The 17,507-nt window shown below is 40.0% G+C and overlaps 1 protein-coding gene across 1 annotated transcript in view; it reads right to left on the bottom strand.

Moving 5' to 3' along the window:
* Positions 1-3,423: 3,423 nt before the first annotated feature.
* Positions 3,424-17,507, bottom strand: part of KCNH8 (potassium voltage-gated channel subfamily H member 8) — a 355,709-nt gene continuing 341,625 nt past the window's right edge. The window contains exon 16 of the mRNA XM_058729774.1: positions 3,424-4,136. Coding sequence (XP_058585757.1) covers positions 3,432-4,136 — 705 coding nt within the window. The 3' untranslated portion in view covers positions 3,424-3,431. The remainder of the gene's footprint in view (positions 4,137-17,507) is intronic.

The following is a 17,507-nucleotide window of genomic DNA, read 5'->3' on the forward strand; positions in this document are numbered from 1 at the left end:
AGGCTCTGACCATCAGCACAGAGCCCGATGTGAGGCTCAAACTCACGAACTGCGTGTTCATGACCTGAGCTGAGGTCAGACGCTTAACCGACTAAGCCACCCAGATGCCCCACTTTAACAGAATTTAGATGCTATGTATAAATTAGCTAAGACTCAGTTTGTACTGCTATAGATTCCAGACCAATAGTTCCCAATATTTAGTATATGTGTCACTCCGGGAGTTTACTAAGTGGGAGATTCCCAGGCCCCACCCAAAGGCACTAGGTTGAAACCAAATCTTCTAAAGTTTAACCAAGTACCCCCATGTGATTCTGATGTGTGTACTCTGATATGCTCACACCTAGTACAGATTTCCTTCTGGAAAACAATGTGCCTGTCACATAGTTATACAAGCTCCAAAAGACACTTTGTTAGGACTTTTACCACCTCTCAAGGCAATAAACTCCATTTGTAAGTGGCTTTAATTGCCAGAAACTTCTTACGTTGAATTACAATAAAGTCCTGTTAATCTGTCTGTCTGGTTCTCTTAATTAGAGCTACACAGAAGACTTTAGTCCTCAATATTATTTTTAAGAAAATATATTTGACCAAGAAAATAAGTGCTTTTCTTCCTTCTGGATCCCTGTTTTGCCTCTTCAGCAGAGTGGGTAGGTGAGGAAAATAGATCTGAACAGGCATCCCTGATGAGAAGATAAGGGCTTCTGCTACGTATGCTACAACGACATTTAGAAAATCAAACACCTAGAACAACTTGGAATTCTCATTTCCTGGAGTAATATCACAATACACGGACACAAAACAAAACATGTCATTCTGAGCTGCCCAGGATGTGGGGCAGTTCTGTTTATCAGAATAATGAATAAGGAGTAAGGAGGGGCTCATTCAGATGAGGCAGGTGTCCTCCTGTTAGAAATCAGTGGGAACCCTCACGTATCCCGGGCACTCATTCATTTTTGTCCAGCTGCAGACATACAAGGGCAGGCATCTGGTTCTTACACCCGTGAAAGTCAGCTGTTAGGAGTAGATATGGAGAAGGGGACTGGCTGGCTGCCCATATTTTTATGGGCATGTTTCCAGGCATTTCACTGGGGCCTCCTCAGATCCTCACATTTGAACTAATTTGTCCCATGTGTATGCTTCCTTAAAAAACAGATATTTTATTATTCACAGACTTCAAAAAGAATTAGTTACTGGTAAAATTTTAAAAAAGACAGCAAGAATAGCTTTGGACATGAAGGGAAGGGTACCCAGAGTGGCCATGGGGGTATTCGGTTTATCATTTAAAACAATGTGACTGGACAAGTTAAAAGAAGTCCGTGGCCCAATTATTCATTTACAAAATGGGGATAATAGTAAGTCACTTTTAGCATTGGCTATTATATGAAGAAACATAACATGTGTTAATTTCTAAACATCTGTTGGTACATAGTCACTACTCAAAACACAGAATGCCAGTCATTATTTGTTAGCATCACTAACAGTAGTTGGTAGCCTGCCAGAAGAATATTCACACACTAACACCGGTTAGTTCTTTTTGAATGGTACTTAAAATGATTATATAGGTCAGGATGAGCTAAAAGGAGAATACAAATGAATACAAACATAAATACATTAAATCTAGAAAATTGCCTTTGCCTAAATTTTCCATTCACGTAGATAAGGAGAGATTGAATTTTGGCAGTGGAGAAGTAGAAGGCATTGTCTTGAGTAACTTGCCTGGTAAACATATACTGTTTCCCTTTTCCTTACATATTTCTTTCTGCTGCTGTAGCCAATTCTAGGGTACAAGACTCACACATCAGAAGTTTTAGTTTGTTTAGTCGTTTTTAATGATACAATTCTTGGATCGTTTATTCTTTGTGATGCGAAGTAAGAACAGGGGGACTACAGAACATAAATGTGATGTTTTCTAAGAATGTCTGGGATGATTTGGCCTTAAATGTTTTCAAACATCAAGATAAAAGTTGAGCGAAGGCGTTTAAATCATTACCAAGCCAGCATCTGAATTTGCATGTTGGCTGAGATGCAGGGAGCATTATAGGTTCTAGACCATCTCCGGCATCTGAGCTCTGTAATCTCTGTTACTACTTTTTTTTTTTTTTTTTTTTTGCGAAATGAGAATGGAAACACCTGCTCCGCATAACTTACGGCATTGTTGAGAACTTTACAGAAACAACAATGAAAACGCTGATCCGATGTAAGCTGGCTTCATTCTCACAAGTCATTGCTCAGAAGTCTTGGCTCCATTTTGGAATTTTCACTGGTCTACAACCTCTCCTGCAAGAATAGCACAGAGGAAGGATACAGCCAAGGTTCTCTCCCTCATTTGGAGGCCAAAATGGCTTACAGGAGTTGTGATCTGATATTCCACACACCAAATTTGGGTTCCTGAACAACACTGAGTTTGATGCCTGGAGGAGAGACATTTATGCTAGCACAGTGGGGGCAGCCTTAATTCAGGTCGTTGGTGTGAATCAGCGGAGACTAACTAGGTGGAGCCTTCCCTACCACCGTGCCAAAGCCCACATATTTGACACTCAGTCTATGTTTTTATTTCATTAATAAAATATGACCTCACTGCTCTTTTGTAATCCAGAAGCGTGAGGGTACATTTGTTGCAAACCGCATGCAGATAAAAGGCGGGTTCCTTTTGAAACTACATCCTCTTAATAAATAATTTTTGATCTACTATACATAATAACGGTAGTGCATTTCTTGTTAAAACGGCAAGCTTTTTCTTTTTTACCAAAATGAAAACATTCATTTCTTTATAAATATTTTAAATAGTTTAAATACATATTTCATACCAAGGATATAAAAATAGCCTCTCTTTTTTTTTTTCCTGATAAATAAAGACATGTTCATTTACATGGCAAATAACGTGCAATAGCTAACCACTGGCCACCAGCTCTATTTGACTGATTGTCTAGATGACATGCAGTGATAATTGTCCCTTTGCCTTCACAAAAAGAAAAATAGATCAGCGGGAGCTGTGCACTCCCGAGGCCAACAGTGCTATGGATATTGTTCGGGAATGACAAACAGGCACTCAGGAAAACCTTCGCTGCACTTCACAAAAGTCACCTAGGACAGAACGAATCCACAAATTCTTTGTCTGGGACTTCTAGCTGCTCAGACCCTCGGGGTCTCTGGACTTTTAAAAAGTCTGTCACACAGACCAGGAAGTGAATACCTGTAGAGGAAACTGCTTCTGCTAGGTTTCTAGGGTCTGGCAAGTGTTTGCTACGGCACGGATGTGGCTGTGCCTCTGGCTGGCTTCTCACGGCGCTCTCCCGCGGGACCCCCCCACCCCCACCCCCACCCCCACCCCCGGCCTTGCCCAGTCTTCACACCTGCCCGGGCAAAAAAGGCAAACTAAAGCTGTCATGCAGTGGTGGGTTTGAGACTGGCAGCTGCCGCACGTGCGAATATCATACGTTTATGGCTTTATTATCTTTCATTTCTGCTGTGCTTGTGACAACTTCCAGTGGAAAGTTCTCCAAGGGTTCAGTAGAGATTGAGGCCGCTCCTTCCCTGTCCCAAGATCCCGGCAGGTTTTCCAGAATGAAGGGGCTCGTGGCTCCCTGGCTGAAGCTGCCCTCCTCCGATCTGCTGGGGAGAACCAGGTGCAAAGAGGTTTCCGACGAAGAGCAGACGGAGGACGAGAGAGTCGCGGAGATGGACTGCAGAGGCGTCAGTGTGGAATCTGAATGTGGAGAGATGCACCTTAAAAATTGCAAGTGACCTTCCTGGACAACCTGGCAGTGGGCAGGTGAATAATCGAGGTTCGGAGAGTGGTAAAGTTCACTGTCTGCAGGATTTTGCTCATGAGCTCCAGTTCGCTGGGGGCTGCTCCCCACAGAGGAGGGGTCCACACTCCAAATGTCTGAGGTGACATTACCGTGACAGAGTTGTGCTTGCGTATAAGCAGCTCCACCTGCTTGCAAGTGTAGGCAAGGCTGGTGCGCACTCCAGGTCATCCTGGTCTGTAAGCTGTCCCTGGGGGGACACACAGAGGTGGTGTGCAGAGAGCAGAACCGCGACGGCGGCTGGGGTGACAGAACGTTTTCCAGAAGTTGCATCACATTCCTCATGTCCTTACCTAACTGGGAGACCTCCTGAGTCAATGTCGTCACCTGTGTGGACAAAGCAAAGCAGAAGGCAATAGTCAGAGGTGCGTGGTGGTGATTTCAGAGCAGCGAGGCAGGGAAATGAGATTTCTCAGTAGGAAGGTGTGAAAGGCCGCTCCACCGCCAACTCCAGCCAAGTCCAAGGGGTAGATGGAGAGGCTGGGCACCTGAGGTGAAGCCATCCTTATTCTGAGGGGAATCCAGGGAGACATTCATAGTCAGGCATTCTGAATCAGGGACTCTGGGGTTCTTTTTTTTCAACGCTTTTTATTTATTTTTGGGACAGAGAGAGACAGAGCATGAACGGGGGAGGGGCAGAGAGAGAGGGAGACACAGAATCGGAAACAGGCTCCAGGCTCCGAGCCATCAGCCCAGAGCCTGACGCGGGGCTCGAACCCACGGACCGCGAGATCGTGACCCGGCTGAAGTCGGACGCTTAACCGACTGCGCCACCCAGGCACCCCGACTCTGGGGTTCTTGAACAAAATTAGAGACATGAGTCAAGTAGGTCTCGTATCTCTTAAATACAGGCAGTACCTCCTGCTTACTCTGAGTTAGTGGGATACACAGTGGTGCACACAAATCATCCTGGATGCCTCAGAAAACAGTATGGAGTGGTGGGGTTGTGTGTAAAGCACTCAATACACTATCTGTCCAGAGTAGACAGTAAATGATAGCGCTCACTTTTGTCACGTGTAGTTGAGATCCATGTTTACTGTAGGTTCAGGGACAAACTGGCCTTCAGCGATGATGAAGGTGGTAAGCAAGAACCTACACCAGATTTGCCAGAGACAGAGTTTGCAAAAAGAGGGGAAACCACAGAACGGGAGACAGAAATAAGAACGACCTACAAGGCGGGTAGGTACAGATCAACACTATGGGCAGCTTGGGGGCACGGGGATCCATCAGTGAACGTGGAACCCTGTGGAATTATAACTCAGATTGTGTGGCATGTGTTTTATTCACTTTTCTAGGCAAGGCATTCAGCTTTTGTAAGGTTTTCGAAGCAGACACAAGTCTCAAACGCTTAAGAACCACTGAAGAGCCTCCATGATTCATTTTACTCTTAAAACCAATAATAAAATTCGCTAGAGTTATTTGTTTTCTTACCAACCACATCACTTTTTTTTAACCAAGGAAGCCTACCAGAAGATTGAATCTAGCTTTTTTTTTTGGGGGGGGGGCACTTTACATTCTTCAAAGTGAAGTAAACCTGGATTTCAGAAAGCAGGATACAAACATGTATTTTCTAATCTTTGGTGAGCTCTGTAACACTAACATGATGTTGTAATACTTTGCCTTGATTGCTTTAAGACTGTATTTTAGAAAGGATCTTCTATGACTTGATTTACTATCATGAATCCTAAAACTCCAATAGGAGCAGCTGAACCTACTGACTAAATATCATCAGAAAACAAAACAAAACAAAGAGAAGTTCAACTTCAGCGATGCCAAATCCAAGATTGCTGTTTTGTGCCAACTGTTTTCAACATTTACATATACATTCCTAATTCATCCAGCAGCTTAATTCATTCCACTTCCTGCGAGTGCGTTCTGAAACTAATTCTCCCTGGCAGGCCCATCAGGAGGTAGTGCTGCTTGAATCAGGCATTTAAAAAAGGCCAGAAGGAGGTGTTTCCATGGTTCAGGCAACCAACTGGTAACACCTGCCTTGAAATTGCCAGGCCAAAAGCATTTCTGCCTTGCTGCTAGCATGGAACTCGAGGGACTCGATCGAATGCTTGTCCAGGCTTTTCAGCAGATCTGAAACTTCTGGTCATAAAAAGATACCTCTGAGCCTCCAATTTAAGGAGCAAAGCGGTGACCCTGAGAAGGGTGCTATGCATTTTGAAATCTTCACTGCAGGTTGTCTCATTTCATAACCTGCCAAGCCTCAATTTTAAAGTGCATGGATCACACTTAAATCTGGATCTGGATCTTGGCACATGCAGACGTGGGTTCCATCTTGAATTGATTAGCTCTTCTATCAGAACTTCAGAAGAGAAGGCTGACACTAAATGAGATGTTTGAAGGGATATATTAGCCATCCATTTCTGTGGATTTTCTAAGTTTCATTCCTGTATCAAACTGACCAGGAGTATACTAGTTCCCAGTAAAAATGCTTTCAATAGGCCTTTTATTAGGATTGAATAAAGACACAGTCTTTGAAGAACCACTTTGCATTTTTGGCACACCAACAATTATGCAATTCAATAAATGTTTGTAAATTTATAATACAATATGATTTTGGGTACCCTTTTCTCTACTGGATCTATAAACAGTGCTAAGATAGGCATTGATCCATTATTAGTTCTCTACCTGTAAAATGAGGACACTGAGGTCCAGAGGTTAAATGACATTTTTAAGGTCGCTTATTTCATGAGGGACAGTCCTTGATCTAGAAATCAGGCCTTCTAAGTTTGGTGCTCTTTCTGTTATAGCATATTATCACATGGAAAAGGAGATATTGCTTAGGAGGTGAGAGAGTTTGCTAATGTGGTCAGAATCTGTGAAGAGCCCAGGTGATACAAAAAGGCAGCTTCATGTGTAAAAGCTATCTGAAATGTCAATTCATCATCAGGTAAGTAATTGGCATCATCTCTAAGAAAGTCAGAGACTGATTAAGTACAGCAAAATCTCATATCAAATTATACAAATAAAACAACAAAAGTGGTGTAAAGCAAGGGAAAATCTGGAGCTAGACAATGGTGCAACGGACAGATTTCTGGTTAACTATTTGTTCTAGATTTCAAAATAAATATTTTTCTATGGGCGAAATACCTTTCAGGGCCACATTCTTGACATCTGACTTTTACTGTGCATTTGCCACAACTTTAAGGTTATGAACTTTGAATGGGAATCCTGAGTCTTGACTGGCTCCAGGAATGTTAAAAAGCATTAACATTTCCAGAAAACAAAATTACCGTATCAGCTTGAACTCAAAGGAGCAAGGAACCTAAGGCAATAGAACTTTCTTTAGCTCTGGAGGGTAATGATCAATTTATATTAGGGAAGATTTCTGTCAGTGTCACTGAGGAAACACCACTGCACCTTATTAAAGTTACATGAGGGAATTAATCCCTGTTGGGTAAGGGATCTCTCCCTTCACAAAGACAAAGGCAACTGTCACAAGGAGAGATGGCATCTCCTGGAGGTGGATACTCTGGTGACACTGAAGGTGGCAACAGACTGTCACAGAAAGTGCAGTAAGATTCAAGGCATTTTTGTTTACTGCTTTCTGCTGGGTTTGCTAACTAAATTCATTCTAACACAGGGAAGACCTTATTTTCAATCAAATGTGGAAAGCAATGAATGCAGTGTCTCTACTGGTGAGGCTCAATGCTTTTTTATAGCATGGTAAAAAGATGTGCATTTGGGGGCACCTGGGTAGGTCAGTCAGTTAAGTGTCTGACTTCGGCTCAGATCATGATCGCACGGTTGGTGAGTTTGAGCCCCGCGTCAGGCTCTGTGCTGACAGCTCAGAGCCTGGAGCCTGCTTCGGATTCTGTGTGTCCCTCTCTGTCTGCCCCTCGCCCACTCACACTGTGTCTTTCCCTCTCAAAAATAAATACACATTAAAAACATTTTAAGAAGATGTGCATTTGCTAAAGAAAAGGTTGTTGGGGCTCCTTTGTGAACAAGGCTCCATCCATTTAAGGAGATATGTCTTCAGAATACAACTTAAAAGCAGAGTGCTACAGAAATAGGTCAGTGAAAACAAACAAAAACCATCCAGATCAAATGCACCAAAGTTTTCCCACCTAACTCAATAACTACTTAAATTCTTTAAATGTTACTCATGTTAGAGGAGACAACCCCCTTTTGAGTGGATACCACAAAGCCCTTCACAAGCCCCATCTCATTGGCCAGTGGCTCCACATCCTGAAGTCTCCCCCTTGCACACCATCGGACTGAACACAGGGAGCTTCTCAGCCCACGTCTCAGCATGCACAGTGTGCTCTTCTCTCTGACCAGGGGCTCTTCAGTTCCACCCCTTTCAGCCTGGTGAGTTTCTTCTCTCCCTTCAAACTTCTAACCCCTCATTTTCTCTGCAGAGCTGGCTCCCGACAGCTCACCTAATCTCACAAAGCAGCTTGAGTATCATGTGGGACTGTCTGCCCTCCACTGACACTATAAATTCCTTGACAGTGGATCAAAACTGTTACTTATCTCAGTATCTCCTGGACTCAGGGCAATGCCCAGAACACGCCGTGTACTCAGTACGTCTTGGATGTCTAAATGAACGCACGTCCTGCCATTTTGAAGGACTTGGCTTTCATATCACCTTCAATTTTTATTCTGTTGTATCTCATGATTTTACCAGAAATATCCTGGGAGAGAGCTGCCTACTACAAAATTGTACTGGGAAATCTGTAACTAACCCTTTGTCCCAAGTAAATATGTTTAAAGTAGGTATTATGACTTAAAGGTTTTATATATAAATTCCTTGGGTATTCCTTAAGTTTTAAGAGCAGGTGGCATTTCCACTGTTTAGAATCTCTTTGATCTTGTGTTCCCTTCATAATTGTAGAAATGGGTCTCTTTTGGCCAAGATTCTGCTAGACTTTATTTACCTTACTGCCTTGTCACTTGTCCCAGCATAAACTTGATTTCCATGGTAGCTTTAATTCCCTGGGGAAATTGTCCCTATGTACTGACTCCCATGTTTCACGATTATATGATGCCAAGTGACAAACTTAATAAAGTTATCCAGAGTTGTTTTATCAGTTGAAATTTGGTAAGCTTCTTTGCATCCCTGGTTGCTACCCTAGCCTATTTTAGACGTGACCTTCTGATTATTTGTACTTATGCAGACGAAATAGATAAACCATAACCTAATACACATTATTCTCTTACTTGTGTATTCAGTTGCATTTCCTTTCTCCATTTCCCCCCCTTCCTTCCTCCCCATTCTCCTCATTCTTCTATGAATAAAAACCCATCAGTCCAGGATGTAAAACTGTTAGCCAAACCAGCTCACCATCACCATCTGCAGAGCCAATTGTTCACATCCAAGATTTCTCCGTCCCTTCCAAAGTCCCAACTGCTAGAAAGAAGAAGTGTTGAAAACACCATCTGTGCTTCCAAGTGGTTCAGTCTGCTATCCAAAACTTTGGAGCATCTAAAGATTCTTCCCTCCTCTGTTGTCCCAGTAACATGTATTTAACCACCCAAATCATTAGGTGTTTAGCAGGTTTTTGGGCAGTGCATTTGGTCTTGTTGAGCAGTACCTTCTGTCATGAATAGAAATACCCATGTGACAACAGACTTTGTCAACTATCCCTGACAATCCACACACTGGTCTTTCTATACCTCTAAGAAGGGAATCATTAATCGCCACAATTTTTCTACTTTTGCCAGATCCAGGTTTTCTCAGAACTTCTATTGGCTTGGAAACTGTCATTGTTGCCCACATTTCCAGAGTATCTGGTTTTCCCCTCTTATGTTTAATTTGCTCCACTGATGTGATGCTACTTCTCATCCTCCTCTCAATCATATTTCCACAAATGCTTTGTTGTGAGGACTAAATAATAGAGTGAATGTTACAGTTTGGTCCCCATATAACTGATAATTTGTCAAGATCCCAGTATCTGCATCTGATGATGCAACACAGCTTAGTTGAAAACTTCTTCATGATAGGGAATACTAACCCAGGACTGACACTTAGCCCAAAGAAAATAAAAGCCACTTATCTATATAACTGCTCTTCAGCCTCAGCATGGAGAGAGAAACCACTCTGTTCATGCTTTTACATAATTAAGTTGGAAGAAACGGAATCTCCAAGTTTTAGCATTGCCTTGCATGGATCTTTGCAGTAACTAATAGTAACAGCAATAACTAGCAATAACTAGAGTCTTTGAAAAATATTGATTAAGATCCTGTATTTCCAGTGTAAAGTTTGAGTAACTCAGTCAAACGGGTTGAGAATTCTCTATAAAATACGTGTGAGTCAAAATACAACAATGTGCAGCTTCATGCGGATCAGCATTGAATAAGGACCAATGCGGGGCTAGATGGGGGCAAGTATGACTAGTCTTTATTGTTTTTTTAATAATAGCTCCAGTCCCTGCATAAGTCCTGCCATTTAAAATCTTTGTTGATGCCTGAGTAATTTAATGAATATTAAGTTGCCTGGTTAATTTCTTAATATGAGTTTCTGGTATTTTCATTTGAACTTAAATAACGTTTTTAAAAAAATGTTTCTTATTTATTTTGAGAGAGTAGAGAGAGTGTGCACGAGCAGGGGAGGGGCAGAGAGAGAGAGAGGGAGAGAGAGAATCCCAAGCAGGCTCTGCGCTGTCCGTGCAGAGCTGACGTGGGGCTCGACCTCATGAAACCATGAGATCATGACCTGCGCTAAAATCAAGAGTCGGGATGCTCAACTGACTGAGCCACCCAGGTGCCCCTTAAATGACTTTCACCCCCCACCCCCCCCCCCAAATAGCACTGCAAGACACAGAAGTATCACTGTAACTCTAGCAGGTAAGAATGTTTTATATGATCTCAGTGTCTCATGGATGCCACCACCACTTTAAAATGGGAGATTTTTAAACCACTGTGTTATTACATAGTTGAAAAAATCCATCTGTGGTGCTGCTGACCTCTTGTCCCAGTAAGACTGCACACTGCCAATTTTTACGGTTAGATTGTGTGCCTTTTGGTGTATACACAGATACGCTATTCTGGTGTGACTTTGGATTGTGCCTTTGGGGAACAGCAGTGTGAGTTTCCTAATGAAGACGAGAATGTGTATTTGCTAATACCTTTTATTTTACATGGAATATAGCTAACTTTTGTCTTCTATTATTCATGTTATTACATTTTTGACTCTTGGCTATTGGTACGGTATGATTCATGGCCTCTGAGTATAACTGGAACTTCAACTGATAGAAAAAAATGTCATTTCCATTTTTGTGCATTCAGTGAACAGATGGGGAATGCATCTGTTGATATAATCTTCTTAGCTTGAAAAGTTCTTGACCCGTCACTAAATTTTTGCCAAACATGTACACATTTTCCTGCTAGACACAGTTTTCCTAAATTCCGGGTGCTAATTACACCAATCCTCTCCCCCTGCCACGAACACATATACATTTCTACAAACTCTGATTCAGGTAATTAAATGGTCTTTCATTTAATCTTTTGTTATGTTGCGTATTTACCATGGGATTTAGACAAGTTCAATCAAACTCCAGAAGCAGGCAAAACAAAAAGGACGATGGGCATAATTTCATCCTTGTGTCTTTTGCTTCATAAAGCATTCAAAAACAAGTCACAGTCTTTTTATCTGTCAGCTAAAATAATAATCATACTCGGCACTTGCATAAATTTCATCCGAATGAGGATCTCAATCCCATTACTAACAAAAGTTGTAAATCTTGTTCTACAGCTGGAGAGACTAGAATGTTGAGAGGTGACGTGGCTTATCTGAGGTCACACAGAAATAGTACCAAGGGGTTCACTTTTGCAGGTGCATCTGTTGCCTCTTAAATTATAATAAGAGAAGAATTACAAGCCTTGAAAGTGATTATGCCAATGGTTTCATTGAATTTCTGCAAGCTCAGGCCTTCGGACACAACTTTATTACTTTAGCTGTATTATTGTAATCCATTATTTATCAACTCTTTGATTGCTCTTCTCATCTATTTCCCTGCTTTCTATGACGAAGTTTGATTAGTATCCAAATTGCTGTCTGGCTAAGGGATCCTCACTGCTATTAAAGAGCACCGAAGTCTGTCTCCTCTCAGAGTACCAACTGCATAGAACAGTGCTTATTAAGACTTAAAGTATATAGGAGTCACCTGGGGATCTTGACACCATGTATATTCAGGTTCAGTACATGTGGGGTTCTGGGATTCTGCATTTCTAACAAGCCCCCAGTTGATGATGCTGCTGCTGGTTTGTACTCCAAGAGGTCAGATCATGAGTTCTTATTATGGATTTAGTCCCTTTGGTTAACTCCAGACTTATTATAATTCTTGCAGTAAGAGCTGAGAATTTAGATGAAACAGGCTTTTCCAGTTCCTCTGGCAAGTCTGTAATTGGCATTTATGATTTGTTTAGATCTTCTATAGTTTCTTCCATCAATATTTTGTAGTTTTTAGTGTATATGTCTTGTACTTACTTGGTTAAATTTATTCTTAGGTATTTTGTTCTTTTTGATGCTACTGTAAATGGGACTGTTTTCTTTTTCTTTTTTTTTCAATGTTTATTTATTTTTGAGACAGAGAGAGAGAGAGACAGAGTGTGAGTGGGGGAGGGGCAGAGAGAGAGAGAGGCAGACACAGCATCTGAAGCAGGCTCCAGGCTCCGAGCTGTCAGCACACAGCCTGACACGGGGCTCTAACTCATGACCCATGAGATCATGACCTGAGCTGATGTCGGATGCTTAACCGACTGAGCCACTCAGGTGCCCCGGGACGGTTTTCCTTAATTTCTCTTTCATTATCAGTGTATAGAAATACAACTGACTTTTGTATGTTGACTTTGTATCCTGCAACTTTACTGAAATCATTTATTGGTTCTAACAGTTTTTGGTGGAATCTTGAGGGGTTAGGGTCTTTGTGATTATCAAAGCTGTTGTCTCTGTTCTGGGTGGTTCCCAGTAGTTGAGGATGTGCCAAGATCTGTCAGTGTCCCAAAGTGGAGGATCATAGACAGCATGTAGGTGCAGGTGGATTAGAAGCTGAGCAGCTGGGAAAGTATGCAGTCATTTCCCTTCCAGAGAGAAGCTAGAAGGGCATTTCTGCATGCTCCCTCTCTGCTGAACATGGAAATAAAACCATAGATACGTTCTTACAACCATTTAAAAACTACTTTACTTGCTCCTGTGGGACTTGTGAACTTAAGCTCGTTTGGCTTTCAGAGCTAGGTGTTTTGAGGGCCCTAGTTGGGGGCACTGCACAAGGTCCAAACTTTCCAATGCTAGGATTTAGGGGTTCCCTATTGATTGTATGGTAGTGGACCTGGGGTGGGGTTTATGGTTTTTGTGTCCCAGCCTTTCCTATCTGTTTCCATGTGGGGGTTTTCTCATTCACCTGATGTGTAGGAGTCATTCAGTTTGTTTTTATTATTTCTTATTTTTATATTTCTCCGAGGGAATTATTCTGTGTACATTCAGTGTGTCTGTAGGAGGAGGGAAATTCAGAAGCTTATTATGCTGTCACTTTGGTGCATTTGTTACTTATTTTATGTAACTTATTTTATGTTGTAATCCCATGTATTTCTTATTCTTACCAATATTATCCCATCTTTGGCCAGTGGAAGACTCTTCATATTGGCTCCTGAGCTCTTTTGACATCATCCTAGGAGTGTGTGATAACTTTCTTGCTGTCTTGTACACTAAGGTGTTCTGGACTGATGTGTATTTCATGCCTCCAGAAGTGGAAACAGCTATTTCTCCAAGAGACTGTATTTATCCAAGAGCTTCTTTTAATGGGAAATTTTATTTGAGGCCATAATCAAGGCATATTCACTGTTATTGGGCTGGTAATTGTTTATACTCCCTTTTTGTTGAAAGAGCTTGGAAATGTATGCATGTATATGACGCTACACAGGTTCATACTAATATTTCTAACTCTATTTCAGGACTATATTTGTATCTCCTTTACACTGTGAATTCTGGTTATTGAGGTATAGAAGATGACAGAATTAAGAGATCTCATAATTACTCATTTACTTTATCCCCCATTACATATTCAACAATTGCAATATATCAATACCAGTACCACCATTACAAATTATGATTACTGAAAACAGTTAAAAAACTGGGGGAGACATATTCTATTCTAATTCTCTTCCCACTCCCCTTTCAATGGTTCATCCATATTTACGATGTCAGAGCATACCTTTGACAACCTATACCTTCTCTTCTTTAACTTTCATTTAGACTTGGTACTAAATAAGCACATATTTGATGCTGATGAACTTGTCCAATGACAATGCCTTTCAAATCATCTTGGTTTTTCTGAATCTTGTTCTTGAGGGCATTCTTCTGGAAATATATACGGGAACAATATTCCTTGAGTTCTTTCATGTTAACAGTTTGGTACCTGATGGTTATTTATTTTTTTTAATGTTTATTTATTTTTGTGAGACAGAGAGAGACAGAGTGTGAGTGGTGGAGGGGCAGAGAGACCAGGAGACAGAATCTGAAGCAGGTTCCAGGCACTGAGCTATCAGCCCAAAGCCCAAAGCGGGGCTCGAACTTATGAGCCATGAGATCATGACCTCAGCTGAAGTTGAACGCTTAACTGACAGAGCCACCCAGGAGCCCCCCGTAATGGTCATTTTTGTTGCATATAAAATCCTTAGTTTACACTTTCTTTTCCTAAGAATCTTGTATATTTTGTATGTTACTTCATCTTGCATAAAATGTTGCTGTCTAAAAGTCTAATGACGGTCTAGATTTTTCCCTTGCTAGTCCTTTATAAAAAGATCTTTTTTGTCTAAATAACTAATGAATTTTTTTTCTTACTTTAAAGTCTACTAATTTCACTAGGATGTGAAATTGGCAGTATGCAGTTTCAAAATTTTTTTTGTAATTTTAGGGGAGTTTTATTGGATTATTGTTCTTAGTGTTTGTTTGGTTCCCTGAATTTGGCATTCTTATTCTGAGACTTACATTTTTTTGTTATGTTAGAGCTTCTTTGTTTATCTTAAATATTTGACACTTTTCTCCTAATCCTTTTTAGAAAAAATTCTCTTCATTTAGATAAGATGCTTTAAATTTTCCTCCCTTTTCACCACCAATTTGGCATTATTTGTTTATTTGTTCTTGTGTTGCTTCTAATTTAGGCAATTTCTACAATGATCTTTTTCTCACTTTTAATTTTTTAATGTTTATTTATTTATTTTAGGTGGGGGGGGGTGGAGAAAGAGAGAACACGAGTGGGTGAAGGGCAGAGAGAGAGAGAGAGAGAGAGAGAGAGAGAGGGAGACAGAGAATCCCAAGCTGGCTCTGTACTGTTAGTGCAGAGCCCAGCATGGGTCTTGAACTCATGAATGAGATCATCATCTGAGCTGAAATCAAGAGCTGGACACTTAAATGGCTTAAGTACCCTATTTCTAATTTTCTACCCTAATTTCTAATTTCTAATTTTTTCTTAAATGTTTTTCTCTAACTCTTGAATTCTATTATTTATGAAATAGGAAAAAAGAGCTTGAAAGGATATAAAATTTTAAATTTCTTTACAGCACAACATATGAAACATGGAGACATGTTATTATTTACTAATATGGCTAACAGTTATTTGGATATCTGTTATTATATCAATATCTGTATGTTTAAAATCGCTAATGATTAAAAAATAAAAACAAAATATTCAATATGCACACTAGAACCTCACTTAAAAAATACATCTATATGCATTTAATTTCTTTAAAAATCCCCTAAATATTTTACCCTAAAAAGAACACTGATTTTTTCATTAATTGTTTCTCCTTTATCTCTGGTTGTTGTAAATTTCAATGACCAATTTTTAACTACTGCAAATCAGTGTCCAAAAAAAACATCAAAACGGTAGGTTCCTATCTGAATTAATGCAAGGGTTCTTCTTTTAACTCTCACAGCAATTGAGCACTGAACACCCCAGTGAGAAAGACCAATCCAGCAAGGTGTAGTATAAAGTACCATGGAACATGGTACCTAAAACTTGTTCAGAAGTCTAGAAAGGATTTTGTTTTAACCACTGGCAGACACCTTCCCCAAATTAAGCTTTTTCTGATAATGGGGTTTTAAACAAAATACGTTTCCCTAGCAAACGTTTTAATGAATGCTATTTGAATAGAAACTCCTTTATTTCCAAGTCGGAGGAGATTTATTTTAGAAAGTAGGCTTGCAGATTATCAACTGAAGTAAGCGTAAGTCTGTCGTAACAGTATTTTGTTACCAGTTATCATATTTGATTTAAAAACACATTTAAAAAGTCAGTATATTACAAGTGGACTCCCCCCAGCCACCCCCTTTGTCTCTTCTTAACACTCTATCATTTTATTGGCTTTAAAATATACTTCTTTTCTTTTTTTCTTTTCTCTTCTCTTTATTTTCCTTACTTTTCTTTTCTTTTCTTTCTTTTTCTGGATTTCAAAATGCTAACATGTGGAATAGTCATCAGTGGGAAACATATATGGGAAAACATATATTTTCCTCTTGAATAAACATATAGTACATTTTATTAGTCTTTTTTTGAAAGCCCTTTCTAAAATTATCATACCTTAAAATGAGCTGTGCATGATTAAATCAAGTATTGCACTTAAGTACATATGGGTAATTTAAGGGACCAAAGACTCAAGTCTTGATGTGAGTTTCTGATATTTCAGAAGGAAATCTTTTCATTGCAGACCAAGGATGGTCTTCTTTGAAAGCTAACCCAATAAAAGAAAACTACTGAACTGGGATTCAGGTCTTGTTTCTAGGCCTTTCTATATCTCTTGCTGCATATGTGATGATCTCTGGGCCTCAATTTACTCATCTGTGATAAGAACATGTAACATGACAGGATTTCTAATGTCTCTTCAAACTCAGAAGTGAAATTCCATTTTTCTCTTCAATGTTTTAATTTAATTTAATTTAATTTAATTTAATTTAATTTAATTTTAACTGATGGTTAAAATAGATATAATGCATAATCCAGCATTTTTTAATGCATTCTCACCATAAATGTATGTCTACTGTGTGCCAATCATAGCAAAGAAAAAGGCAAATAAAGACTCTTGTCCTCATAGAACTGACATTCTAATGGGGGGGGGGGATAAAGACAATGACAAACGTAGATAAATAAACCATGTAGTATAATTGAGTTTTGATGGGCTATGAGAGAAAACAAATTTGGAAGTAAATTTGGGGAGTGGGGCTTCTATTTTAAAAAGACTGGTCAAGGAAGACTTCACTGAGAAATTGACATTTGCACATAGGCTTGCAAGAGGGAAGAGAGCTGTCCATGCAGATATCTTGGAGAAGAGCTTTCTGAACAGAGAGAACAAATTCAAGACCGTTAGGTGCTTTCATAAGCTAAAATATGTGGACAATGTCTGTTCTGGAAATGTCCTCTGTAGGACAGCTGGGGTCATTTGTGATTGCTTTAAGAAATTGGAACAGAGGAAAGGGAAGAGACAAAGGAAGTTAATCATGATGATTAAGGGTCTGTACTTCATGTCACATGAGTAAAGTTTCAAGGAAGAGAGAACATTTATAGAAGAGAAAAACATGCCACAGAATGGGGAGGAAGAAAGATATTAGCTACCTCCAAAATTTAAAGTATTTTCATTGAAAAAACATTTACGTAGCTTTTTCTATTCAACTCAAGAAGGACAGAAGGAAAATTAATAAAAGTCTTTACAGAGAGTTATATGAGCTAAATATAGAGAATAGGTTTC

The sequence above is a fragment of the Neofelis nebulosa genome, chromosome 5 (assembly GCF_028018385.1).
Source record: "Neofelis nebulosa isolate mNeoNeb1 chromosome 5, mNeoNeb1.pri, whole genome shotgun sequence".
In the NCBI taxonomy this organism is placed as follows: Eukaryota; Metazoa; Chordata; class Mammalia; order Carnivora; family Felidae; genus Neofelis; species Neofelis nebulosa.